Source organism: Labrus bergylta, chromosome 17 (assembly GCF_963930695.1).
Source record: "Labrus bergylta chromosome 17, fLabBer1.1, whole genome shotgun sequence".
In the NCBI taxonomy this organism is placed as follows: domain Eukaryota; kingdom Metazoa; phylum Chordata; class Actinopteri; order Labriformes; family Labridae; genus Labrus; species Labrus bergylta.
In genome coordinates this window covers 26,586,878-26,613,444 of record NC_089211.1, presented here as the reverse complement: position 1 = coordinate 26,613,444, position 26,567 = coordinate 26,586,878, and the positions used below count along the sequence as shown (strand labels likewise).

At 43.8% G+C, this 26,567-nt stretch overlaps 1 protein-coding gene across 1 annotated transcript; it reads right to left on the bottom strand.

Annotated features, from left to right (window-relative positions):
* Positions 1 to 124: 124 nt before the first annotated feature.
* On the bottom strand, positions 125 to 26,506 carry jmy (junction mediating and regulatory protein, p53 cofactor). Its single transcript, XM_065965873.1, is given in 14 exon segments — positions 125 to 4,558; positions 5,352 to 5,853; positions 6,071 to 6,163; positions 7,386 to 7,430; positions 7,432 to 7,464; positions 7,552 to 7,608; positions 7,610 to 7,689; positions 7,692 to 7,772; positions 7,921 to 8,026; positions 8,028 to 8,066; positions 8,367 to 8,536; positions 9,005 to 9,155; positions 17,645 to 17,818; positions 25,210 to 26,506. Coding segments are annotated over 14 exon segments (2,706 nt in total). The 5' UTR covers positions 26,074 to 26,506; the 3' UTR covers positions 125 to 4,247.
* Between the last annotated feature and the right edge of the window lie 61 nt (positions 26,507 to 26,567).

The following is a 26,567-nucleotide window of genomic DNA, read 5'->3' as shown; positions in this document are numbered from 1 at the left end:
CAAGACAACGCATCGACTTCAGAGAAAGAAGAACACAGGTCATATGGTAGAAGTTTCTGTTTCCCCTGATTGAGAATACACAAACAGCTCCTTTCACACCTGCACAAAAATCTTCAACAACAGGGAGTGTTCAAAAACAAACTGGTGCTTGATTTTATTTTGGAAAGGGTAAAATATATATATAACAGGGATATAGAAAGCCAAGAGGAATGTCATGATAAGGAAACAAAATAGCCAAAAAGAAAACCTTAAAAAGTACATGAACATTTGTACGCTTTAAAAATCATTTCAAATATGAAGTTTTTCAATAAATACTTCAATACATTTAGGCATGCGGATATAGTTTTCATGATTTACAATTTCATTACAGTAAAATAATTACTAAAATGACTTTTTCTTCTTAATTATTGCACTTACGTTGTGATGGGTTCGTCCTAAAACCAGTCACATGCATAAGGTCATAAAAGGTTAAACAAACGTCAGATTTGGTCATGTTAACGGCGAAAGTAAATCTACGCAGTTCAGATTCTACAAGTTAAACATTAAGGTAAAAAAAAAGAAAGAAGCACAATGGTATCTTAAACCCAAAACAAACAAAAGAAATAATAAGTGAGGGAGTAACTGTCCAAAATGTACGTTTAAACACGATCTGAAACTATGTTTAGTATCATCAAAGATCTTCACATGGACGAGAAACGGTTTGAGCTAAGCTGTCGATGATTTTAAACCTTAGTTAACATGTTTTCTAATCACAGCTGCGACTCCATGCTTTAAGGAAAAGGTTTACAGTTTGCAATCCTCTGCTGAGACTTAGACGAGAAGTTTGATACCACACATGTCCATACTGTAGATATGATGCTAGCAGTTAGCTTAGCATAAATGCTAAAGACAAGGGAGAATCTGACTTTCGTTTGCCGTTTTAAATCAGATAATTGTTCACATCTTCTCATCCAACTCTCAGCAACAAAATAAACAAACACTTTTCCAAAAGAGTCGAACTACTCCTTTAAATTTAGCCATCAGTGCATGACTTATAAAAAAAAATAGAAGGGTCAGTGTGAGTTTTCAGGTTTGACACAGTTAACATGTAATGAGAGACTCGTATAAAATCACACACACACACACACACAACAAACTCCAGTAAGTAAGGAACAAAAAAAGGCAGTGGAACGAGAGAGGACTCTCATAGATAAATGTAAAGATGTAAAAAATAAATACAGACGTCATAAGATCTGAATGTTGTCAGTTTGTGGAGAGCAGAAGGCTGCGTCAGTAACCAGCAGAGGGCGATAAAGCATCAGACTTTAATCTCGTCGACAGACTATAAATATTCTGGCTTTGTTAAACATTTATTTTTTTAAATATTTTGAATGGGGGCATGACCTGAAGACCCCGTAACATACATTCAAACTGTTTATGATAAATAACTTTGCAGGTTATTTTTGATTAAGCGGTTAGTCTAGAAAATAGTGAACAATTCCCCAAAAGATGTATTTGATGTGTTTTTCCTTAATCTAAAAGGTCCCAAAACCAAACATAGTCATGTAGCGATAAATAAAACATTTTTTTAAAAAGGAGTCATCATCATACTGGAAACAGTTTTAACAGTTAAATGATGTGTAAAGCAACAATATGTAGGAATTTGGCGCCCACCGAAGGTCTCAGACTGCAATTGCGTTCTGACAAAAAGAGGGCGCAAAGATGGTAAAGACGCGAGAGGCCAAAGACCCACGTCCACTGACGACATTCAGTAATATTAACGGATTTTGAGCTCATCTGACTACTGAAACCTGAGACATGCCTCGGGTTAGACGACTTTCTGCAGCCGGTAAAGCTGCTAAACACGAGACAACGATACAAGCTAAGGTTACGTCTCAGTTTGTTCTGCATCTCTCTCTGTTCTTAGCTTCACCCGTCAGCGTCCCTGTCCGCTTCCTCTTCCTCTTAGCCGTCGTATCAAACAGTACAGAGACGAGCTAACTGGCTGCTTTGTAGCTGAAGGCTGCTGAGTGAACTAGTCACATAAAGACCTGCGCACCTCATGACATCACAAAGCTACATGGTGCTGAAAACAGGTGACTGAGCGCTCTGTGGACACGAGAGACACCGCTCTCCCTGTTGAATGTTATAGTTCTCGTAGATCGACTTTGAGGCGACTGTTTTTAGGACGACAAGTTACAGATTGTTGCTTTAAACCGTTGAAGATTGAATTTTCTTGTGATGTTTGAAGTATCGAGAAGGTGGTTTAACGGTGATGTAACATAAATAAATGGAGGGTGACCACGACAGCAAACATCACAACATTATATTCATCCATCCATCTGAAGAGTCAAAGCACATTCAGCCAATCACAGACAAGACGATGTTCAAGTAATGGCTCATATATAAATGTGTGCTGAAGTATAAACAGTACGTGTGTAAGTATATTTATATCTTTTTGAAATACTGACGCGGTCAAAAAGGCGTCCTGCGAGGAAAAAAAAGATCAAACGATGGTCTGAAAAACGACAGCTGTTCGTGAGTTAACATCTCCAGTGTTTGTTTTTTCAGGTTTATTTATAATTCTTTGGAAATAGTTGCGTTAGCTTAAGCGTTAGCATTAAGCTCACAGGGATCCCGTCTGAGATGAGACAGCTGTGACGGAGCAGGTTCAGACGTTTGTTTTCAGATTTCTGGTCCGGCTGTGCGGAGCTCCTTTTAAATCCCGTCTGGGCTGCGAGGAAACCGTTTTTATTTGGATCATATCCGAACATAGACTCTCTCTTCTAAACTGCTGCATCGTGCATCTCTACATCATCTACTTCTAAGTCATATCTCTATAAACATCGATGGCTTTCACTCCTATTACAAAGTCGATCAAATCAGTGAGTTCTGAAACGTTTGGTTTTCTGGTTTTGACGACATCCTGATCACAGACGAATTAGTTATGAGCACTTCCTGTTAGCCGTGTATCCATGGAGACGTACAGCAAACATCATTGGATGACTTTGATGTTTGACTCCACCAGCTTCACCACCGTTATGTTTAAAAAGGTGGTGCCCCCCAGACCGGTCTGCATCGCTAAGTCTCCCAGCATGCTTTGCACAGGAAGCAGCGATTGCAATAAAACCGTGAATGAAAGAGGGAGAGTTTGCGTTCAGCGGGTGATGGTGGCGGTGGCTTCACTTACGGCGTATCCCGTATACTCTTAAATAATGCAGCGCCGTAACTCTGTTCTATTCTAGCATATCGATCATTAAGGTGTTAAAAGTGCGTCTTAGACATTGAGTTTTCTGGTAAATTAAAAACTCTTCCTCTCGTTATATTTTTCTCTTTAAAGGTTCTATATGTGACTTTTTATTTATAAATCGTTTTTTATCGCCCATTAAGCGAACGGTTAACTGATGTGAAGTAGATGTTCACTCTCTGTGTTGCCTGTATAAAATGTTTCCCCAAGCTCCAGGGACATTTTACTGCACGCACGCACGCACGCACGCACGCACGCACGCACGCACGCACGCACGCACGCACACACAGTCTGTAAACATTATGCCGGTAAATATCCAGTGTTTGGCAGCCGATGATGATGCTCGTTTGTGGACGCGAGGGAGAGCAAGCAACAGGTAACTGGTGCAGTTCACCTAACGGCCATGCGGTGTCGCTACAAACGCAGTATTTTTTTTTTAAAGTTACATATAACCACTTTAAGTATTTATCTGTTTTTTTTTAAATCTGTTGAAAAGTGACGACGCTCAAACATGGCTGATGTGTGGACTCTTACTTTTTGCATACAGTCAGACTCAAATATGAAATATGGAATTTTCTTCATTGAAGGACAAAGTGGGAGGCGGCCTATTCTTCACACATGTTCAGATGCACTGGAGCACGGCGTACCCATCGCCGTGACACGGTTAAAGTCCTCCAGCGCGTGCACAGAAGAGTTTCAGCGGGAGACGAAAAAGCAGAAACACTCACGTCCTAAAAACAAACCCATCACAGCACGCTACAGTACGACTGACGTGTAGACCGACGTAATGAGAGGTTAGAGGTTGTATCCTCGCCACGAATGCCACAGCAATGACATGAAAAAAAAAAAAAGATTAGTGGTCCATCTTTACAAACACACAGAAGTATTTCAAAATAAAACAAAAAAATACTTCTGAGCAGTTTCAGATATAAAAAAAAAAAAAAAAAGGTCTTTGTTCAATCTTTCTTTTCGCTTCGGCGCCACAAATCCTCCAAAAGGTGAGCGTTTTTAAAAAAAGAAACTAGTTTTCCCAGTCAGTGCAGGGGAGGCCCTCGTCTTCAGACTCGGACTCGGGTGAAGCCTCTTTGATTCTCCGCAGGGCCTCGTGGATGCTGCGGGTCAGAGCGTCAGCAGAGTGGTGGTAGCTCTTGGCGTGACGCTGCTGCTCCGGTCGGGTCCGCACCTTCCTCAGCCGGACGCCCTGACGGATCTGGGCCAGGATGTTGTCACCGTCGTCGTCCGGGTCCGGGGCCAGGACTCGCAGCTCGGCCTTCCTCAGGTGGAAACTCCCCCGTTTGAGGGAGGCGAGGACCTCGTCCATCGGGGAGCCCGCTGCGGACACACAAACGACAGAAAGTTAAAAACAAAACTTTATAAAATGTTAAAACAGTTCTTCAGGGATAAAGGTGTAGTCCCCTATTTAAGCAAACACTCATTAACATGAGTCACATTAACAGCTGGCTTCACAACATGAGCTCGGCTAATTCTTAGATTTTGGAAAGAATCAAGAACTCTGACACTGAAAATGTGGAAAGAAGAAATGATGACAATAACTGCTTGTGAAAATATGCTTGGCAAGCTGAACTGGAAAAATGACATTTGTAAGGAGCAATGGGACAATTGTAGCCAGTTTATATGAGGAGAACAACACATCACTGCCAGGGTGTGGATTGACTTTTGTTTGTAAGCACATGTCATATTCCCTCCTTCTGGTGATGCACTGTTGATACTTTCTGCATCATTGTATCTAATTTCTGTCATCCATTTATTGTCGTTTATGTTTTGTTGTTCCCTTTTAGTCTGTTTGTTTTTATAATTGTTTTCTATTATAATGTTGTTATAAAATCAATAAATTATAAAAAATACAAATAAAAAAGTTCAGTTACTTTAGGTAAAAACACAAGAGCCCGAGTCCTCTTGGTGTGTTTCTTTGAACTTTTCAGAGGGGGGTTGTTGACGTCGGCGCTCTTATGATGTATGATAGACCGGTAAAGATTTCAGCCTGAAACTTTGTCCACAGGGGGCGCCAGAGTGACATGACATGAGTTACTAACAGGAGCTTTGTAACTACATCAAATACTTTTTATGTTTTATAATGAATAGGTTTTTTGAGTTTCCTTCTCACCCCTCCTCCACGATGAAGAGTCAAGCGAGGCGGTCTTCTTCAGCTTCTTCCTCGCCGTCAGCAGCTGACTGCTGTCGAAGAATCGAGGGGAAAACGGAGCCAAAGGCAGAGAGGAAGGTTCTGACTCGCGAGGATGGAGCCGCACCGGGCTCTCTGAGGGATTCTTCTCACCCGGATTGTCCTCTAAAGAAGGAGGAGGAGGAGGAGGGGGAGGGGGAGGAGGAGGAGGGGGGGGACCCAGTGATAAAACAGATGGGGTCGCTGAGAGGGGAGGGAGAGAGAGGAAGGGAGGGGAGGAGTCCAGACTTCGTAGCTGAACGGTGGGTAGAGACTCGCAGGAGTCAGATGGAGGAGGAGCCGAGAGTTCTGGGAGGTCGGAGTCGAAGACCTCGGTCTGGACGCTGGTCGTCTGAGTGCTGGGCTGCTGAGCGCCTCTCCTCCGGCAGTGAGGCTGAGCCAGACGCAGCCGACTGGACTTCAGAGTCACCTGACCGGGATAACGCTGAGGAGGAGTCGACAAGGACCATCAGTACACACACACACACACACACACACACACACACACACACACACACACACACACACACACACACACACACACACACACACACACACACACACACACACACACACACACACACACACACACACACACACACACACACACACACACACACACACACACACACACACACACACACACACACACACACACCTACCTGTTTGAGGCTGCGCAGTCTATCCAGAGTCCTCTGCCTCTCCTGACTCACTCTGGCGTTACTCTTGGCTTCATCTTCCTCGCCGTCCGCTCCCTTTACACAAAAGAAAATCTGAATTAGTAACAACTTAAGGATGGTGTAGTGACTATCTAATGTCCACATTTCACAAGTTTTAGTCACTTGTGTAGGTGTATGGAAAGTTCTAAATGTCCAAAATGAAAGTACTTTCTGATGTTCCAGTTTATTGTCACGTATGAAGCAGATAAACTGTGAGGATGATGTGATGAGTTGTTATTTCTCAGATTATACTGTTGGTTGTCGTTCTTTTGATGTGTTAAATAGCCTACGTGCATTATGTTGTGTTACGGTAACAACCGATGATCCCACCACCTACGCCCCCGTTTCCTGTTCACCTGTGACATATAAACACTCAACCAACCACCTGACCAATTAACGCAATTGATCAGTTATCACCACCTAGTGTCCAAATTGAGTACATAAATAAACATAAAAACAAAACCCATTGAAATACAATACATAAACACACACACACTGAATTGGCTCCTACAGATGGTCTTCCGGTTCTGTGAAACACTAAACTGGTTTTGTTGTATTCAGGTAGAAGATCTGTGAACTTAACGACCAGACCCCAAAGAAAATGATGGAGGTCTTCTGGGATACCAAGTGGACTGTTTTTTAGGGGGCATGAAAGCAAAGCACTGAACACTGAAACTCCTTTTTTCTTTTTTTCTTTTTTGGAGTGATAAGGTGAACAAAATGAAACAAGAATATATAGACATGACAACTAAAGCGAGAACAAATAAACAAAGACAAAATAATAATAAAATAAAACTGACAAAAAAGATACAAAAAATAGCAAAACATAAGCAAAGATACAGACTAAATACATTTAAATGAGATGAAAGTCAAGCAATGATTTTTATGTTCAGGTGTGTTAAGAAAAGTGTGAATGTGTTCGTGTGGCAGCGTGATGCATTAAAGTGCAAAACTTAGTGAGAAAACAAACAAAAATATAAATAAATGAAAAATTAGTGAGAGAAGAAAAATGGTATATATGCATGTAAACATTAATGGAAAGAAGATTAAATTATATAAATTTAATCATGTGACCATCATAAATGCGATGGTAATATATTTAAATATATATATATATAATATAAAATAAATACACATCGACACGTACACATGTACATCCATAGGTGCACGCTGAAACTCCTGACAGAACAAGCGAGTGACACTAAAGCTAAATCGTCTCTTTAGACACAGCCGAGGATCTGTAATTATTGAGTCTTACCTGTTGCAGGGAATGCAGAGAATCACCGTCAGCTTGTCTCTGCTGAACTCTTGTGGTTGTGATTTACAACACAGATTTCCTGATGAAGACAAAACGCTCATGAGTGAAGCTGATCTTAAGATTCTCTCTCTGGGAGACCACGTGTCCTGACGGCGAGCGTACGTACCTTCTTGTTTTTGAGGTAGACTTTCTTGGCGGTGATGCGTCCTCTTCGGGCCTCGAGCTTGCCGCGTCCTCTGCTGCAGGACGCAGAGTTCTTCTTCTCTGAGGGGGGATGGCGGGGCGGCGGGTCTCTCTTCACCTTCATGGCATCGGGACTCTCGAAGGCATCGTAGTACACGACTTCATCCTGTCGCTCTGGACGACAAATCAGAGAAGATGATAACGCTGCACCAAGGAGAGTCTCTCTCTCTCTCTCTCTCTCTCTCTCTCTCTCTCTCTCTCTCTCTCTCTCTCTCTCTCTCTCTTCTCTCTCTCTCTCTTCTCTCTCTCTCTCCAGAATCCGTTGCTCACCTGTCCTCTGTCTGCGTTAGACTCTGCAGCTGAGCGGTGAGCAGCAGCTCTTCACAGCGCAGCACCTCCGCCTGGATGTCATACAGCTGCAGCTGTAACTCGTAGTACAGCGCCTCCAGCTGGTCCAGGACGCAGCATTGCATCCTCACCATCCTGCAGACTCTGCATCTACAACACATACAGACAGACATCACATTAGTCTTCTCCTGCTGCAGACCAAAGTGTTGTTGACTGTTTGAAGCACTGTTCCTGTTTCCTCTGAGTCCTGACAGTTTTGTATTTGAACATGTAAACTAAGTGTTTGACCCCGACAGTCCTTCCCAGTGAGTCATCAGGATGTTATTCTCTCCATTACAGGATGTTTGAGCCATGAGCTCACTTTTCAAACTCGCCCATTATCTCCTTTTTTCTCCCTCCTCTGTCATCTCGTCTGCGTGTCAGTGTGGTTATCAGAGTGTGTCTCTTTACCTCCTCCTTCAGGCCGTGTTTCCTCTGCTCCAGGCAGATTTCCTTCGCCCTCATCAGCTGCAGAGTCTCTTTGGACACGGCGTACTGAAGCCGCTCCATACGCTCAACCGCCGCCGCCCACGCTGACTTTCCATACTTCCTCTGGTCGGCACGCATCCGCTCGTACAGAGCTGCAACACACATTCACACGACTGTCAGCAATGTGAAAGTTTTCTATTTCTTTATCCTTAACATCTTCAGGGTTTGGACGGTGGGCCCAACAAGACATCTGAAGACCCCATCTTTGAGAAACATTTTGATATTTTTCCACTGTTTTCATGTTTTGAACAATTTATCGTCTAATCAAACTTTGTTAGTTGGTTTTCAGAATGTTTTGACTTAAACTTTCAGAGAAACGAGGCAGGTTTCTCATCTAAGCAGAAATCAGGTAACATGTTTCCTGGTAGCTCATAGCCGAGATGTTTTTCAGGATTAAAAGACTTTTCTAAGAAAGGGGGCCTTTGGTATGTGCGAAGCTGCAGAAGTCTGGTTTCATCTCTAGGTGACATGTCAGCTGCTGTTAAGTTCAAAGGTCACAGCTGAATAACAAAAAGCAGCAGCTTTAAATCTGAGAGGAAATGCCTCCTCGGTGTGTTTACCTTTCTGTCCGCGGGTCGTGGTTTCAAAGAACTTGACAGTCAGGTCCTGAATGGAGAGCACGGCGGCCTGAGCTTTCTTCTGCCACTCCTCGTCCTCTTTCCTCAGGCCGTCCACACGACGGGGACCCAGGCGCTCCGTCTCCAGAGAGATCTGAAGGAGGGCGGAGAAACTTGTTAGTGTGACCCTTTGACCTTTTTTTTTTCTAAGATTTATTTTTGGGCTTTTTTGTGCCTTTAATGGAGAGATAGGAGAGTGATAGAGTCAGAGAGAGAGAGAGAGAGAGAGAGAGAGAGAGAGCCACAGGTAGGAACTCGAACCTGCGCCAACCTCCAGTCCCTGCAGTACCCATTTTGAACACTAGATGTCAGAGCTACACATTGCTCCTCTAAGTCTTCCTGTTGACGACACACCAGATTACTTTGGAAATGAATGAGGTAATTTGAAAGCAAGCTTTTAAAAACATGACTGTTAAACTGTTAAAGATAAAGGTTATCTTCACAGCAGTGTCACCTCTCCACTCACATTAGACTGAGTATCATGATGCTGTAATGAAGAGTCACCGGGTTTCAAAGTAACTGTGGAGTATGATACATAACCTCTCCGTCTTACACAAATCTCTGCACAGTCTTTAAACTCCCTGGTAAATAAACACTGCTCTGTAATACCAGCAGCTGGCAGCAGATGGCAGTAATGATGAATCTGACCACAGGCATGTCTGTGCATGTTTATGATTAGAGTGACACTAACCCAGTGTCCTACTGAGCAGCTGGAACAATAAAGACAGAAAAAGATCTCTTCACAACAAAACAAAGAAAAGTCTGAATACAAACGAGGAAGGTGTTGCTTTTTTTTTTTTTTTTTTTTTTAAACGTGGCACAAAAATCACACATCGACCTTTTATCACAGTCCACTGGCTCGTGTTAGGCCATGTGAAAAAATAAAGTGAGAAACAGGGAAAAGCTCTGCCACGTGGAGTCTGAACCCCCCGACCCCCCCCCCCCCTCCTCCTCGCAGAAAAAAGACCACATGGAACAAAATGTACACACATACACATTAACTCTCAGCAGGGCCGCTCCACTCACCGGCTTATTAATATGTGGATGTGAAACAGATGTGTGGAGGTGCTCAAATGTAAACAAGAACAATTACCAACAAACCTCAGAGGACCTGATTTATGTTAGCAGGCATATTCAAAGCATTGTATTGTCTTTGTGTGTGTGTGTGTGTGTGTGTGTGTGTGTGTGTGTGTGTTACAGTAAGAGTGTGATGCAGTGTGTCTGCACGTGATGGAAAAGAACAGGGAGTGGTTTTGGGGTGAAACTGGGAGCACACAAGGGAGGAGAGATTACGTCAGACGCCAGAGAGGAAAAAGTCTGACAGAAAAGAGGAGGAATGAAAGAAAACAGAGAAGTGGAAAAACAAGAAGCTGCCACCTCCATGTGAACACAACATAAGCAGCGTCTAAACTTTGACCCCCCACAGAGACGACTGACAGCGGCAGAGATCATGTCACTCTGTCTGTGTGACGTTTAAAAACATCTGTTGTTGTTAGTTTTGTTCCAGCTGACCTCTCTGACTCAGCCCCCCCCCCCCCCGATTGTCCCTCTGTGAGACTGTAGTGATGAGTCGGTCGCCAACAAGCTCTTTAATGTGAACAGTGGGAAACGCTCTATCCGAGAAACACATTTACCTGGCTGACCAGTCACTCAGGCTTTGTCACTTAATATTTACAGTCTACTCTTTTTCCCCTTCTGTTGTTATTGAAAAAGCAACAGAGTAAAGAGATGACCTTTGCGCCACGCTGCTCGCCACAGACCCTCATGATGCTGCTTGGTGGTAGAACAACATTCATGTTTAACATATTAAGGTTCCTGTCAGGCCCGTATGATGTCTGGGTTAATTATGTTGGTGAAGTTTTTAGGTCGGGTACAATCATGCCCGCTTCCATCGCTGTAACACCTGTTGGTTTGACCTGATAACTGCTCTCATATCTGGCAAACCGAGGGGCGTCCAAAACGGCCGTGTGGGGTCTCTCTCTCTCTCTCTCTACAATATCTTTGTGACACCTTTAAAGGTTCATATTGCCACTTACTGTGATTGTTTGTGTGGTGAATGATATCAGATCAGTCAATGGCTGATGCTTTGTGCAAGAGGAATAAGAGATCATCTTATCGGCCAATCAGAGCAAAGACAATGTCAATATTTACCTTTAAAGCCTTTATGAGCCGATACAGAAGACTGGCTGCTTTGTTTGAATCCTCATTGAAAGAGTCAGTGTTAAGCTTTGTTCACTCCGACCTCTTCACTACAGCTCGGTTAATAAACTCTGTCACATCTGGTGTGAATAAATGAACATCCAGACACTCTTCACACGCAGCATGTCAGCAAACAGGACTTCAACACGTGGCTCTTCTTATCGTCCTGAACTTTAATTACAAAGAGACGGCAGCATTTGCTCTCTGTGTCAGCTCACACCTGTAAGTGTTTCCCTCATGAATAAAAACAACAACACAGATTGTAGGTAAAACATTTCACACCGGTTAGTAGCTGTTGTCTTCAGGTGAGCTGGCAGCGTGCTCTGTGTGATACTAAAAGCAGACAGGACGCAGCGGGGGGGGGTCGTTCCTCCTTTAACACCTCTGGACGACAGCTGCTGGTGACAAAACGCAGACGTGTCAGTCTCACTCAAGATAGAAAGTGACGCCATGTTCTCGTGGTTATCTCACTTGGTTAAAATAGCAACTTAATAAAAAATGCTGAGTGCGTGACAGAGGGGGAGATACCAGGCAGACAGACTGTGAAGGAGGGAAGGATGTAACTTTAGTTTTTACTACAAATGTAAAAGTTCAGTTCAGAGACAGTTCAGAGCACTGGTTTGTTTACATCAGGGTCACAGCAAGGGCCAGATTGACTTCTCACTGCCAGGGGGCCAAATTGTAGAATACAAAAACGATTACAGTCGATAATATCGCAAATTTAACTCAACATATACCAGTGATCAAATATCATTCTGGACGTATTTCTTGTTTTCAGGATTTCATGGCAGATTTTATCATGTTTTTTTCATTTGTTTCAAATTAACTGATTTGTAAAAATTGAGAGTTACAGGTCGTCCCGTTTGGATCATGAGTCCAGACGACAACATATTGCCCGGTGGATATTTTCTGTCTTCAGTTAAAGACATGTTGGTGCCACTGATTGTTGGTGAACAGATTTCCTGTCCCATGGCCTTCGTACATGGGAGCTTACAATCCTACAAGCAGACGGCCCGGGTTCAAGTCTGAGTTTACTTTCCCTTTACTTCTGATGTTTTATATACCCAACATCTTCTGGATTTCAGGTCATAATGGACAGAAAAAACAGCTGAAAACAAACGAGACTCGCAGCTCTAATCTGACCTTTTTAATCTTCATAATGCTTCTCAATATTTAGCTCATCTCTTGACTTTCATTCTGGTCTTTGATCTTCCTACTTTGGATATGATGCTGAGTGATGTTTTCAGAATTTGTGTAGAATTTGCATCCCAGCTGGGGGTAAACATAGCGGCCATGACAACCGTTGCTATGTGACGATGCAGCTGATGTGAAACAGTAACTGGAGCTCAGCGTGCCACAAAAGGTATCTCGGACACATTGCGGAGGAACCACATGATTAATGCATGGCTGCCCTTTGACCTCCAGGTAACAGAACACCCGCAGTGCAGCGCTTCAGTGCAGCAACGATCCACCCCGACAACGAGCCGCTCGCTGAAAACACTCCACACCTTTTGTTTGTCGCTTCATTCAGGTGAGCTTTCATTCACTGCTCCACCTGCTCGCTCATTCAGAGGAATCCAACAATCAGCTCAACAGGAGGGGGGGGGAACGGAACAGCCAAGTGTTAAAAATGGCCGCTGCCGTGACAAGGCGATTCATCCTGAACTACTTTTCATAATCAAACTGAACAACAACTGCTCTGAGTCTGAATTCAATAAATAAGGAAAGTTATTTAAACGAGCGATGGGTTGCACTCCCCTGGATGGAGGCCTGCGTGTAATGCCAATACTTTAACACAAATGTGACGCAGTCTGATGAAGCTCCAGCTCGCCATCAGCTTCTCTGCAGATCAACTGATGCAAATCTAGAACGTTTATTTACACACAGGCAAATATCGTTTTTCAAAGTGATTCTAAAAATCTAGATCATTTCAGGAGGACTGCTCTGGCTGTTCTCCTGCACCCCATGAATGGAGGCCCTTCAAGCGGACGACCCAGGTTTGAATCCGACCTGTGGCTCCTTCCCTGCATCTCACTCCCCTCTCTCTCTCTTTGTTTTCTGACTCTATCCACCGTCCTGTCTCCAAAATAAAAAGCGTAAAAAGCCCAAAATTAAAAAATCCAACAAGCAGCTTTGTGCCCCACAGAACTGGGACGGGTTAAGTTCAGAGGATTTCAAGACTTTCTCTCCACAGGTCGGTAAACTGTGAGCTGGTTCTTCCCCCCCTGCAGGAAAGTGCATTAAGCCGGATTATCTTGAGACGTAAGCGTATTGTTTGAGTATCACAAATGTTTCCTGCGATGCAGAAAGACTTCAGTTATGTTGACAGAAATAAGTTAGAAAAGTTTATACTGAACTAAAGAAATCTTTTCTGTGACTGTAAAGACTTCTCAGTGCCACAACTTTAAAATATGACAAATTTTAAAAAGAGACATATTTTCTCCTCCTAACCCCACAAAGTTTTCCTCTCAACATGCCTTTCACCGTTCGACGCCTCTGGTCGACATGACTGAATCTTAATTCTGGTTCATTATAAGAGTCTGGCTCAGAGCGTGAAGCACTGTGGCGGCTTCACAACCTCACACGTGTGAATCACACTCAGATGAAGACGGGGAAGTCAGTCATTGTAGCATGAAACTGACACTCTGCTGCTCGTCACCTTAGCGTCAACAATAGGATGCAAACTGTTTGTAAATTACAGTCTCCTCCTCCTCCCCCACTTTCCTAACAAAAGGAGAGAAAGAGTCTCCGGGATCTGCTGACTCATCAGTTTTTGGGAGAAACCAACCGCCTCTGCCTGGATCCCGGATCCATTTGCATACAGCTTTGTTTTTAGCCGTTGGATCATGGCCCTGAGGGCAGCAGGTGGTGGAGCTCAAACTTTTGGCTTCATGCAGTTAGAGAGTTCAGATTCTCAGGATAAAAAGCTGGATTCAGGGTGAGGAGGAGGTACACCTCAAGTCTCCAGGTAAAACTGAAGACTGGAACCGTACACATTTTCTGCCCTCAATGTTCGGCTTCACTTCACATTTGTCTGAGATGATCTGAGGGAAGTGGGAAGTAAAATCAGGCAAAATGAAAACCATCAGCTTGTAAGAAAGTTTAACCTTATATTTTATGAGTTATGTAGATTTAGCAGCAGAATGGCTGATTGCTGATTTTAGTCACCGTCCGTAACTTGTTTAAAATACTTCCAGCAGAGTGAGGCAGCTGACAGCAGGTTGGAGCTTTTTTATCTTAGCGGACATGTCGAGCTGTTCCTGAGAGGATGCGTTATCAAATAAATTAAAGTGACAGAACATCCCGTCGGATAGAGCAGTAAAAGAAGATGTTAGCCAAGTTCCTTTTTTTAAGTTTTGTCTTTTATTCTTAGAATAACTTCAAAACAACTTGTAAACGTGCACAGATTCAATTCTGCAACAGATTTTGAGATGTAGAGTTATCCTCATACATCATACTGGTGACTGTGACTCAGCGGTCGGTTGTCCCCTAACCAGAAGGTCGGAGGTTCAATCCCCAGCTCCTGCAGGCACACGTCCGATGTGTTCTTGGGCAAGACACTTAACCCCAAGTTGCTCCCTCTACTTTATCATCTGTGTATGAATGGATGAGTTACTTCTGATGGACTCTTTACCCAGCAGCCTCTACCATCAGTGTGTGAATGTGTAGGTGTGACCTGTGGTGTAAAAGTGCTTTAAGTAGTCAGAAGACTAGAAAATAAATATACAAGCTCAAGTCCTTTTACCATTCCTGTATCTCTGTCTTTATTTAAAAAACAAAATCTGTTTAATAAAAATAAAGTCTGGTAAATCGTTTTCAATTGTTTCAAATGGGAAGGAGCCCGGCGACAAGAGATCATGTCTAACCTACTACAGTAAGAGGAGGGCGGAGGGCGGAGCTTGACAAAGGATGACTTCCTGGTGTGGGCGGCTTGACAAACATGTCCCAGCTGCAGCCCCTTAAATAATGTAATAACAAAAGAATGAATAATCTCCTGAAACAGCTGGACATTGTAGTTTTTTTTAGAATCTCATGAGCATCTACTGTAGTTGTTTGGGGACTATTTTTAGCTGCGGATTAATCCTCATGCAGCACTCTATAAGTATTTTACAGCAGCAGGATGACGTGTGTGTGTGAGCTTCAGTGAAAATGAACTACAGTGTGTGCGTTCAAGTTAAAGCAGAAACATGTCAGCCGGTGCAACAGTGCTGCTCATTGATGTGTTTTTTTTTTTATTAAACAAAGGAGCGCTCCAGCTCAGAGGATAAAGTTCCTGCATGTCAACCTTTGCACACACGATAATCTTTAGTATCAATTCATTGATTCAAAGACCGTAACAAAACTCTTCTGCATCATCAAAAAAAAGTGCTCCATAAATTTCTGTGAGTACGCTCATGGACCCAAATACCATCATAATGCACGCTCATTAACACACGCCCACGCAGACGCTTGTGTTGGTTAGTGACACGACGCTGGGTGAGGAATGCAGTTTAGAAAAAGGGAGAGTAGTCACAACACAAGAGAGGGTGAAAACTGAGAGTCTATGAGAGAGAAGAGGGCGAGATGGAAACCGCACGTGTCTGGTTTAAACGCCACTAACTGCTGTGTGACATCATGTTAAATCAGGCACAGGTTGCATAGTTTAGTCTAATTCAATAACCCCCCCCCCCCCCGAGCATGTTGGCTGACAGCACACACAGACTTTGGAGGAGTTTACTCTCTTTCTGTGTTTCTCTGTTGGACGAGTTATTTTTGGCTCTGTTCTCTAACATTCTCTCTTCTGTTTATATTTTTAGACCGGCTGGATTGGACTCAGAGTCTTGTGCAGTTACATGGAACAGACACACCTGTATGTGCTGGATTTTTAAAGAGCAGAGGCCTCGCCTGAAATCACTCCCTTTTGAACCATGCCAGGATCCTATATATTTAGGGCCCTTCAGTCAGTGCAGGCTTAACAACGTTGTCCAATTTATGCTCTCCTGAGAAATGTTTTCCAGCTCCTCCGGGGGATCCCGAGCCCAATCCAAAGCAGACACTCCTTCATGGAGCAGAAACTCACCTCTGACACTGAAGCTTCAGTGTTTATCCAGCTCTGCATGGGTCTGTAAACCTTTCTGTGTTCTAACCTCTCTCCATTTTTCAAAAGCATCTCCAATATTGATCCTAGTTTGAGCACGTTTCTGCTCGTGGAGCTTATTAGAAACACGCAGAGGCTTTTTAGGTCGGGTACAATCACTTCTATCTGAACCACTTCTCTTGCCCGCTTCCATCACTGCAACACCTGTTGACCTGATAACTGCTCTCATATCTGACAAACCGAGGGGCGTCCAAAACGGCCGTGTGGGGGGGGTCTTAAAAGCGCCTACCTTCTCTGGTCCAAACAAATCCAGAGCATTCAGGAGCAGAATCTAAAGTTAGAAGGAGGACATACTGGCTGCTGCATTGTTGTCAGAGAAGCCAGCACTTCAACATAGCATGTTTCCTTAATGATCAGAGAGTAAGATACCTTTATCATCTCACTCTCTACACAGCTCACTGAATGCTACTTTAATAAAAACCGTTGTCAACATGAATTTCCACCTTTGATTTCTTGCTGTATCGTTTCATTTAATGATGTTGAATTAATTATTTAAATCTGCTGTTGAATTTCAGGACTATCAAATGATCAGATCAGATATAAGTCGGGTGACCTACTGACCCAAAGAGGCATGAGAGACTTCTTAATTAATTGTGTTATTAATGCCACGAGACACAATAGATCAGTCTGTGAATTACTTCCTTTTTTTCTGAGGCATCGAATGAACTGATAAGAACAAAGATGGAGAGTAGAGAACAGAGGAGTGTGCTGAGGCTGCAGAATTACTGGGTGGTTTAGTGGCTGCTGTAATAATACTTATGCTGGTTGTTAAGCCGATCTGGGCCGGGGGGAAAAGCCTCTCTGGCTGATCCTCTGCCCTTCACAACCCCTGAATGCAAAGCTACAGGGTAGCACAGACGGGCTACTACACCAGCATCATCCCATGTACCCTCTGTAACAAACGCTAATGTCATTACAGCGGGCTTAGGAGCGTGGGCTCATACGAGGACATCACCGTGCGGTGGTTCAAGGCTCGTTTCCCAGCACCAACCTCGGCTTTTAAAAACCTCAAACCAGAAAAAAATGGCTGCTGGAGTACGAGCGTGTTCCAGGACGGACCAGATATCCGTTTACAGTGTGGTCTAAACCTCTTTAAATCAAACCCCAAAACAGATGGGACTTGTTACTCTGTGTGTGTGTGTGTGTGTGTGTGTGTGTGTGTGTGTGTGTGTGTGTGTGTGTGTGTGTGTGTGTGTGTGTGTGTGTGTGTGTGTGTGTGTGTGTGTGTGTGTGTGTGTGTGTATTACCTTAATCTGCTGTCTGCGCAGCATGGCCAGCTCCCTCATGTCCCTGAAAGGCTGCAGCAGGTAGTGGTAGAGCTGAGTGGTCGCCTCCAGCAGCTCTCCGTACGCCTCGTCCTCCTCGGGGTACACCTGCAGCAGCTCCACCATGCTGTCCATGGCTTTGTGTTTGTCCAACACCTGGAAAGAAACGTGCAGAGGAAAGATGTAGCAGGGACACTGGTGCGACATATATTTCATATCGACATGAAAGGACAACTTTGTACCATTTTAACATTTAGCTGAAATCAATGAAAGTAGATAAAGGCCGACCGCTAAAGTCGACTAAAAGTTCTTATTAGTCGACCAACAGAATACTTTTTGAGGGTGCTTATTTATGAGTTTCCCTTCAGAGCAGGGCTTTTGTTTTGGTTGTTGATTGGTTTCTAACACTGGTCAATATTGAAAAATACAGACACATTAGCGACCCCTAACTGTGAGCTAGCTAGCTTCTCGACCCTTTGCCCGCTCAGAAGAGACATAAAGATGTGATAGTTCAGGGTGCGAAGGGCTTAGCGGTTGGGTCGCGCCCCCTTGTACGGAGGCTTTGGCCCTAGCCAGCCTCTGGGGTCAAAGTTCAGGTCCAGCCTGTGGGTTTCCCTGGTTTCCTGCTGTATCCACTGTCCTTTTGAATAAAAGGCAAAAAAGCACCAAAAGAAATATCTAAAAATATATTTAATCAAATGCAAAACGCCCCAGATGGCAGGATGAGTCATCAGCAGTTTGAAAGTTTTAAAATGATGACAAATTCAAAAAAACACCATGAAGAACATTTACAACATAACTTTTTTTTTGTCCTTTTCATGGTTCAATTCTGATGCGGCGCCGTGACAAGGCTGCGCCGCCGTCATTCAAAGTGATTCCATAACGTCGCGGCAGCAGGAGCTCCACATACACACAGTCAGACATGCACACACACACACACACACACAGCGCTGTGTTCACCCACTGACATCGTTGATCCCAACTCACCTCTTAGAACACCTCTATCATGGACGAAAATCTCGCCTTGAAACAGCGGTCTGAAAATCCTGTCCTTGTGGGGCATTTAAAGTGTTAATGATATAAATATTATATAAAAATATAAAGTATGTCACCATTACTCTTCCCACTGAGTATGAAATGACTTACTTTATAATCCTCCTCTCCAGAAGGTTCATGCATCTGAACCAAAACAGCCTCGTTAATAACGTTCATTATGTGTGAAGCGAGCTTTGCTAAATTCTTTGGAACAACTTGTTTTTGAAGCGGGCGTAATTCGGACTAATTCATGTTAACAATGAGTCCCAAACAAAAGCTCGCTCAAAGCTCAGGAGGGGAAAAAATAACAAGCCTAATCTATAAAAGTGAGCGAGAGCAGGTACAGCAGTGTGTGTGTGTGTGTGTGTATGCTCAGGTAGATAACATATAATTTACAGTTTTTTAGTGCAGTACACAGAGAAGGAGGTGGCTCCAGCAGACGCTGATTCACGCCATATGTCCGGCCGTGCACAGACTCGTCATTGTTCAGCAGATAAACGCTATCAAAACAGCTATTGTACACACAAATACAATTCCTCTCCCGGCTCTCAGAAACCAGCATCTCCAATTCAAACAGCACAATACTCCTCCTTCACTCCCGCCTCAGATAATATTGAAATGTTCCTCCACCCAATCTTCATCCCCAGCACTGAATAAAGTGCTCTTCTCTCCGCAAGACGCCGTAGATATGAATAGAGACTCTTATATTAACTCCCGGGCTGATTTTTTCCAAAGCCCTTCACGTCGGGGCAGACACTGCACGATTCAGCTCGGAGACACTGCTCCTTCTGTTCACCTTGAGCCCCTGTCTCTGTGGTAACCACTGGCTGACCGTACACCGACTCTCTGCGCCTGTAGACGCTGCTGGACAGGAAACCCCTCGAGGCTAAATGAGCCGGTCCTGCCTGGTATCTAACAATCCAAACTGTAGATCAGATACTGGACTGACATCTACAAGGATTGTCTTGATACTAGAATGTATAACTTCTAAACTATGAGACTACCTCAAATCAAACTGTACTGGTACTAGGAGTGTGCGACATATATCGTTAATATCATAATTGTTGTTCAATGATGTGCAAAATGAGAAAATATTGAGTATGTCACACCTGTTCACTACATTATATCAGGTCTTGTAGGACAGACTTCTGCACATGTGTGAAGAGAACACATGCTGTGTCCAAGCATCCCAACAATGTAAGATAGCTCCAGAATTTTGTTATTTTTTATTTACATATATTTTAATCATCCTGCTTTATTCCTGTAGTTAATGTAACCTAATTATAATTTTTGTTTGTCAGTTTTTGTTTTTTGTTTGTCTTGTTACCCTTGTTGGGTATTGGTCTATATATTTTTTTGTCTAGTATTGTACTGTTGTAAAACATTTGAAAAGAATAAAAATGTTTGTCAGATTTAAAAAAGATAGCATAGCTGAAGTTAAAAACCAGTAAACAAACTAATTCCCCCTTTGATTAAAGACTAGATCCTTGTTAGATAAAAGTTTTTCAAAAAGCATCTTATTGCCCTTAAAGCCTCGTTTCCACCAAGCGCTCTGGTTCAGTTGGCCCACGGGGGGGCCACTGGTGAGCCCAATGGTGAGCCCACTGGTGAGCCCACTGGTGAGCCCACTGGTGAGCCCACTGGTGACGCTATTTTCTGAATCCAAAGTAATGCTCCTGAGCCAGTGGTTAAAATGGTCGGGCCAGTGATCTTCATAAAAACCAGTGACCCAGCGGACCAGTGGCAGATTTAAGTGTGTGTGTGTGTGTGTGTGTATATATATATATATATATATATAATATGAACCTACAGTTCCTCACAGCAGCTTCACAGAAATACTGACACAGAAGAATACAACATCCAGACCAGAGGGCTGACTGTAACTTTAACTAAAGTGTACTTTCATTTTAAATGTTCGTATGCTAAATGTAGCTGATACCTCCATTCAGACAGCACTCCAGTGGCTGTGTAATTACAGGGTGCTCTGAGTGATTTGAGCTGTAGCGTAGCTGCTCCAGCCCTATCATCACGACTCACTCTTCCAGTTTGTCAGTCCTGAATCTGCTCCGTCTGGCTCGAGTACTTTTCTCTCTCTGGGTGCCTTTTAATTGAAACTTCTCACAGGAAGTAACACGCCTTGCCTGTGATCAGAGCAGACTTCTTTAATAGCTCTCTGAATGAATGAACGTCCTTTAGGAGATGTTAACAGCTAAATGAAATCCATGAAGGGAACACCAGTGATCTCTGTCTCATGAATAGAACAGAACCGCCACCGGCTGTGAATCAACAGAACTCAGACACCAGAGCACAAAGCTACTTGAAAAGCAGACTGAGCTAACGTTAGCATCAACGTCACAAACACATGAAGACAGCAGGGATGCCAAAGTGAAAACATAACAAAGAGGGGAAGCACACACACAGTTATTCTTGAAAATAACTGTTTAACTCCATGCAGACCTCATGACAAGAACCCAATGAAGAACCCAATGAAGAACCCAATGAAGAACCCAATGAAGAACCCAATGAAGAACCCAATGAAGAACCCAGTAACACCATAACAATGTGACCAGTAGCTTGTAACACGGGAGCTTGGCTGTAGAAGTTGTTGGCCTGATTTTCTTCAGCAAAAGGCCACAGCGATATTTCTCTGGTCAGTGATTGACACATGAGCCTCGTACATCTGTCTTCTTGTGATAAGAGAACGACCGAGGTGAAGCTCTCTTTGCTAATGGTTACAGAGACAGCGAGCATCTTCAAGTAATTCTCACATCTTTATACTTTCTTCCAAGCCCATCACATCCTAATCCCAATCTGTGGACTCAACATTAAGGTTGCAAATGTCTCTGAAATAAGAAGAGGAACATTTCTATTATAATTTCCAAAAGCCCAACATTAATTATTAAGTTTGTCTTATTCAAGTTATTCCCCAAAGACGCAGCGTCCGACAGCCTAGTGGTTATGTTGTGATCCCCGTGTACAGAGCCTAGAGTCCTTGATGCAGCATCCATGGGTTCAAATCCGACCTCGGCCATTGGCTGCATGTCGTCCCCCGCTCTCTCCTACCCAATTTCCCATTTCCTGTCTCTCTTCAGCTGTTCTATCCAATAAAAGCAAAAATGGTCCTGAAAATATTTTTAATATCCTCCATGAAAGTCCGTCTATTATACACTTTCATGCACGACCAAGAATGGGATCATCAGGTCATCACATTTGAAAAGAAGGGTCCAGAAAGTTTGTAGAGACTGTCCATGAAAGTTATCAAAACTATGAAATAATTCTCCACAACGAAGCAGAAAACTGACCCATCAAATCAAAGACTAGTCAAAGCTAATCTGGACCAAGAGGAGCAGGGACTCAGAGATTTTAGCTTTGTGCAGAGAGAAAACAGAAACACAGAAAAGTCAATAAAACTGTTCTGATGGCACCAGCGGTTAGGACACGCCCCATTTACGGAGGCTATAGTCCTCCAAGCACACCAGGGTTCGAGTCCGACCTGCGGCTCCTTTTCCTACACTGTCCTGTCTAAAGAGGGGCAAAAGCCTTGACTCCTGAACAATAAACTAAAAGCAGAAGATATTTAATGTTCAAAGATATAAAAACAGAAAAGCAGCAAAAAGTCACATTTGAGAGGCTGGAGATTCCCTTCTTAAAGAAACACTTTAGTCTCAGTCATTTCATTAACTTTTGCTTGGGTCAGTCATTTTTAACGCTGCTGAGGTATCCTCACGTAAAGAGACACGTGTCACTTGACCTTTGACCCTCCTTGTTGTGTCCAAGCGTTAACAACAACACAGTTGTTCCTCACTTGCAGCAGGGAATCAATGAAGCTCAGCACAGACTTAACCATAAGAAAGAAGCATTAGATGTGATGGTCAGATCAATAAAGACAGTAATCCCCTACAACTCGGATAAATCAATCATCTTTGATTCCATGATTTTAGGAGGGAAAAGCTCAAATTCACCGCTTTGAATCTGTAAAATGTGAGGGCGAGATTGCTTAGGCTTCTCGTACCATGATTGTTTACTTTGAGTTTTGTCTGCTAGCTTGACAACTATAAGAATCCTTTTTACAATCTCTTCAGTCGTCAAGACAAAAATAATGTTGCAGCTTGACTCGGCCGTATCTACGAGCTGAAGCGTCTCAAATCAAACTGAACGTCTCCATCTCCTTCAAACAAACAAGTCAGACATTGTTTAATGAAATAATCTTATTTCCTGGTTTGGCCGAGCCCTCTCACAGCTGTTTGTGCTTTGTGCGTCGATCAGCTGAACAAAACAAAAACAACAGAGGAGGAAGGAGGTGAGAGACTCTGCCTGGGGCTTTGTCTCCTCTCAAACACTCACACTGACTGTGACTAGGATTTCTATCCAGACTTTACAGTAACTCCTGCACTGTTCTAGTTGAACTCTATAACCGAGAGGTCATGTTGTCATCACACATTTCCTGCAGTAATGACATGCATGTTGTGTTACATGCTTTCAGCTGTCCGGCTAACGCTGAAACAATCTCAACAGCTGTGATGACACATCATTTCTCTAACTCCACCTCTGATTGTTCTCCCCGTTTCAATGTGACTCCCTTCAGACCATTCAGCCAACTGCAGTGTGCCGTCTGTGGCCGGAGCGGATCATATTTCAGCCCTGTGAACGTGCAGCCGCAACAGATGGTAGATCACAGGAGCAGGAGGAGGGGAGGAGGAGGGGAAGAGGAGGGGAGGAAGGGAGGAGGGGAGGATAAAGGAAGAGGAGGAGAATGAGCAGACCACAGCTACAAGTACCAGGAACTTTAAGTCCCAGAAGATTCTTTCAAAAGTAACTAAAAGGTTCCTCCAATCATTTAGTGTTCAAGTTTCAAATATAGATGAGACAAATGAGACTGTCAGAGTTTGCATGAGATATTAATTAAGGAAACATGCTATGTTGAAGTGCTGGCTTCTGTGACAACAATGCAGCAGCCAGTATGTCCTCCTTCTAACTTTACATTCTGCTCCTGAATGCTCTGGATTTGTTTGGACCAGAGAAGGTAGGCGCTTTTAAGACCCCCCCCCACACGGCCGTTTTAGACGCCCCTCAGTTTACCAGATATGAGAGCAGTTATCAGGTCAACAGGTGTTGCAGTGATGGAAGCGGTCAAGAGAAGTGGTTCAGATAGAAGTGATTGTACCCGACCTAAAAAGCCTCTGCATGTTTCTAATAAGCTCCACGAGCAGAAACGTGCTCAAACTAGGATCAATATTGGAGATGCTCTTGAAAAATGGAGAGAGGTTAGAACACAGAAAGGTTTACAGACCCATGCAGAGCTGGATAAACACTGAAGCTTCAGAGTCCACCACATGGTGACCTGAGTGAGCATCCACTCTAGAGAGGAGGGGGGGGAGACAGCTCTCTATGATGTTTAGAACTTAGACTGCAGTTCCATTTTTAAACACTAGGGGTCAGTTACATATTGCTCCTGGAGATTACTGGTGTTCATTATTATTACTTCTAAAGAGGGTTGCAAGGCCCATCCCCAAAGTCTCTATACTTTCACAAAGTAAGATACCTTGACTTTATGAGATCAACAGTACATCTACATCTCTTTGTCTATTTGATGTTGGTTTTAACCTTTCTGTCATTCACATGAAGACTCTGATAAATGCTGCTCACCTGCTCTTTGCAATAAAATCATAATGCAGGTTGAGATCAAGGTGCAACTTTACAATTTTATTGAGGAAAATCAAAAGAGTTGACGTAAAGCCAGGGAGGAACAGCAAGAGTCAATGTGCTGTCAGAAAGCAGAGGTGCAGGTTTGAGTGTGTGTGGAAAAGAGAACTAAAGGGGGAAGCTTTTCTGTGGGAAAAACTTCACTGACGACCTCCAAAAGTCCCGAATCCCTGGAGAAAGTTCCTGCGGTGGTAACGCAACTCAGACACAATTATATCCTGAGAACGAGATACTTTTCTTTTGGTTCTCACCAGCCTGTGATTTCCCTGTTCCTCATTAAAATAAAATTTAAAAAAAACATGACTTGAACAAATGCCAGATACTTTTAAAATAAAATCCAGAGCTCTGGGATGTCACGTGCTGAAAATGAAAAATCTGGGACAGGGACTTCCTTGTACTGTTCAATGAAGTGTGGTTTATTCAGACCCCCTCCCTTTGGAGTGAGCTAGGAGATATTTAAGGTATCTGTTGCTGGATGTGCTTCTTTGTTTACATGCTGTTCATTACTTTGGAAAGTAGTAAAATGTGTGCAGCACTTTGAGTGCGAGGATAATTTCCCCAAGGGGACAATAAAGTGTATGTATCATAGTGTTTTCAAAAGTTAGACACCCTCTGATTCCCACCCTGATAAAATGTATTTCTTGTCACATCCTGGAAACAAAACCTATATGTCTTAGTTCTGTATCAAGTCATCTAAACTAATAAAGACTAAAATTACAAAAACACATTTTCTTTGTAAAGTCAACATCAGGTTCCTGATAAGTCAGAACAAAGTGAAAATAATAGAATAAAGAGTGTTCATTAATCACCTCCTGCATGCGGCGCTTGGCCCTCTCCAGAGCGTCCTCGTAGCCCTTCTGCCTCAGCTCACTCAGACTCTCGTAGTACTCCTCCGTGTCGTCCGCTTCACTGAAAAGCACCTGCGAGAGGATCTTCCAGCCGCAGGTGTCCAGGGCATGACCCAGGTACACCTGCAGCTGGTAGCACAGGGCGTCCGTCTCCCGCTGCGAGACCCCGGCTGCGCCGAAAAGCACCGTCCACATGCCGGACGTGTCCTCCGGGAAGGAGGGCAAACACGGCTCCAGGTCGGAGTTCACCGCGCACAGCTGGAGGTGGACAGCCCGCAGGTCCTGGAAGGAGAACAACCCGGCCCAGCTGAAGTCCTCATGGACGGTGCTGCTGTCACTCTCTCCCGGGTCTGAATCCTCCTGGGATTGCGTGACATCCACCGGATCCAGGATCTCCATATCCATTTGTTTAGGCGTCACAATATCCCAGGAGCCGACACAGTCTGAAGTGTTTGAAGTGCACACTTTGACAGCCTTTGTTGAGGGTTTTCCTTTGGGGACAGAGTGTGGTCTAACTTTACCCGCTTGACACACTTCATCTGTCTTTGTTTTCACGGGACTTTTTGTGCGTTTTTCCGCCGCGGCAGGAAGCAGTTCAGCGGCTGTTGTTGGTGTTGTTGTTGTTGTTGTTGTTGTGGGGACGTCGAGGTCCAGCAAAGTGCTCCGTCTCTGCACGGTTCTGTTGTGGCAGGTTATGGCGAACTTTCCCTCGATGTCGTTCCAGGCCACGATGAAGACGAATTTATGCCTCTCCTTTTCGTCGAAGACTTTCGGTCGGACAGAGACCCACTCGGACTCTAAGTTATCCTCCATTGTGAATGACATCTCATCCAGCCAGTAAAAACAAACACGGAAAGATTAAAAAACAAAAACAAAGAGAGGAGCCCTCGGTGCTAAATGCTACCACTAGCGCAGATTAGTTAGCATTAAACGTTGGCGTGAAAAGTGAGATTTAACGTAACCGACGCAGCTAACAAAGGCTGCCGAGCTTTGTTTACTCTCCTCGGCTTACCGTCGTCGATTTTAGATCCGAACATGGAGCCTTTTCAGACCGTCAAAACTCGCTCGGACACCGCGGGGGTCAGTCGGCGTCACACGGGAGCAGATAACGTCCGTTGTCATGGCAGCTGTCCGTTATTCCCCGCGCGGTGATAATAACCGTTGACTGTGTCGCTCTTTGTCCGTTCAGCAGACGATACGTGTGCGCTTCTGTTTACAAGCATTCAAGGTGCGTGTTTGTCAAATCCGGGGAGGGACTTAACCCGACGTCCCCCCCTCAATGGTGCGTTCAGGCCCCAGGATAAGAATAGGAAATAGAA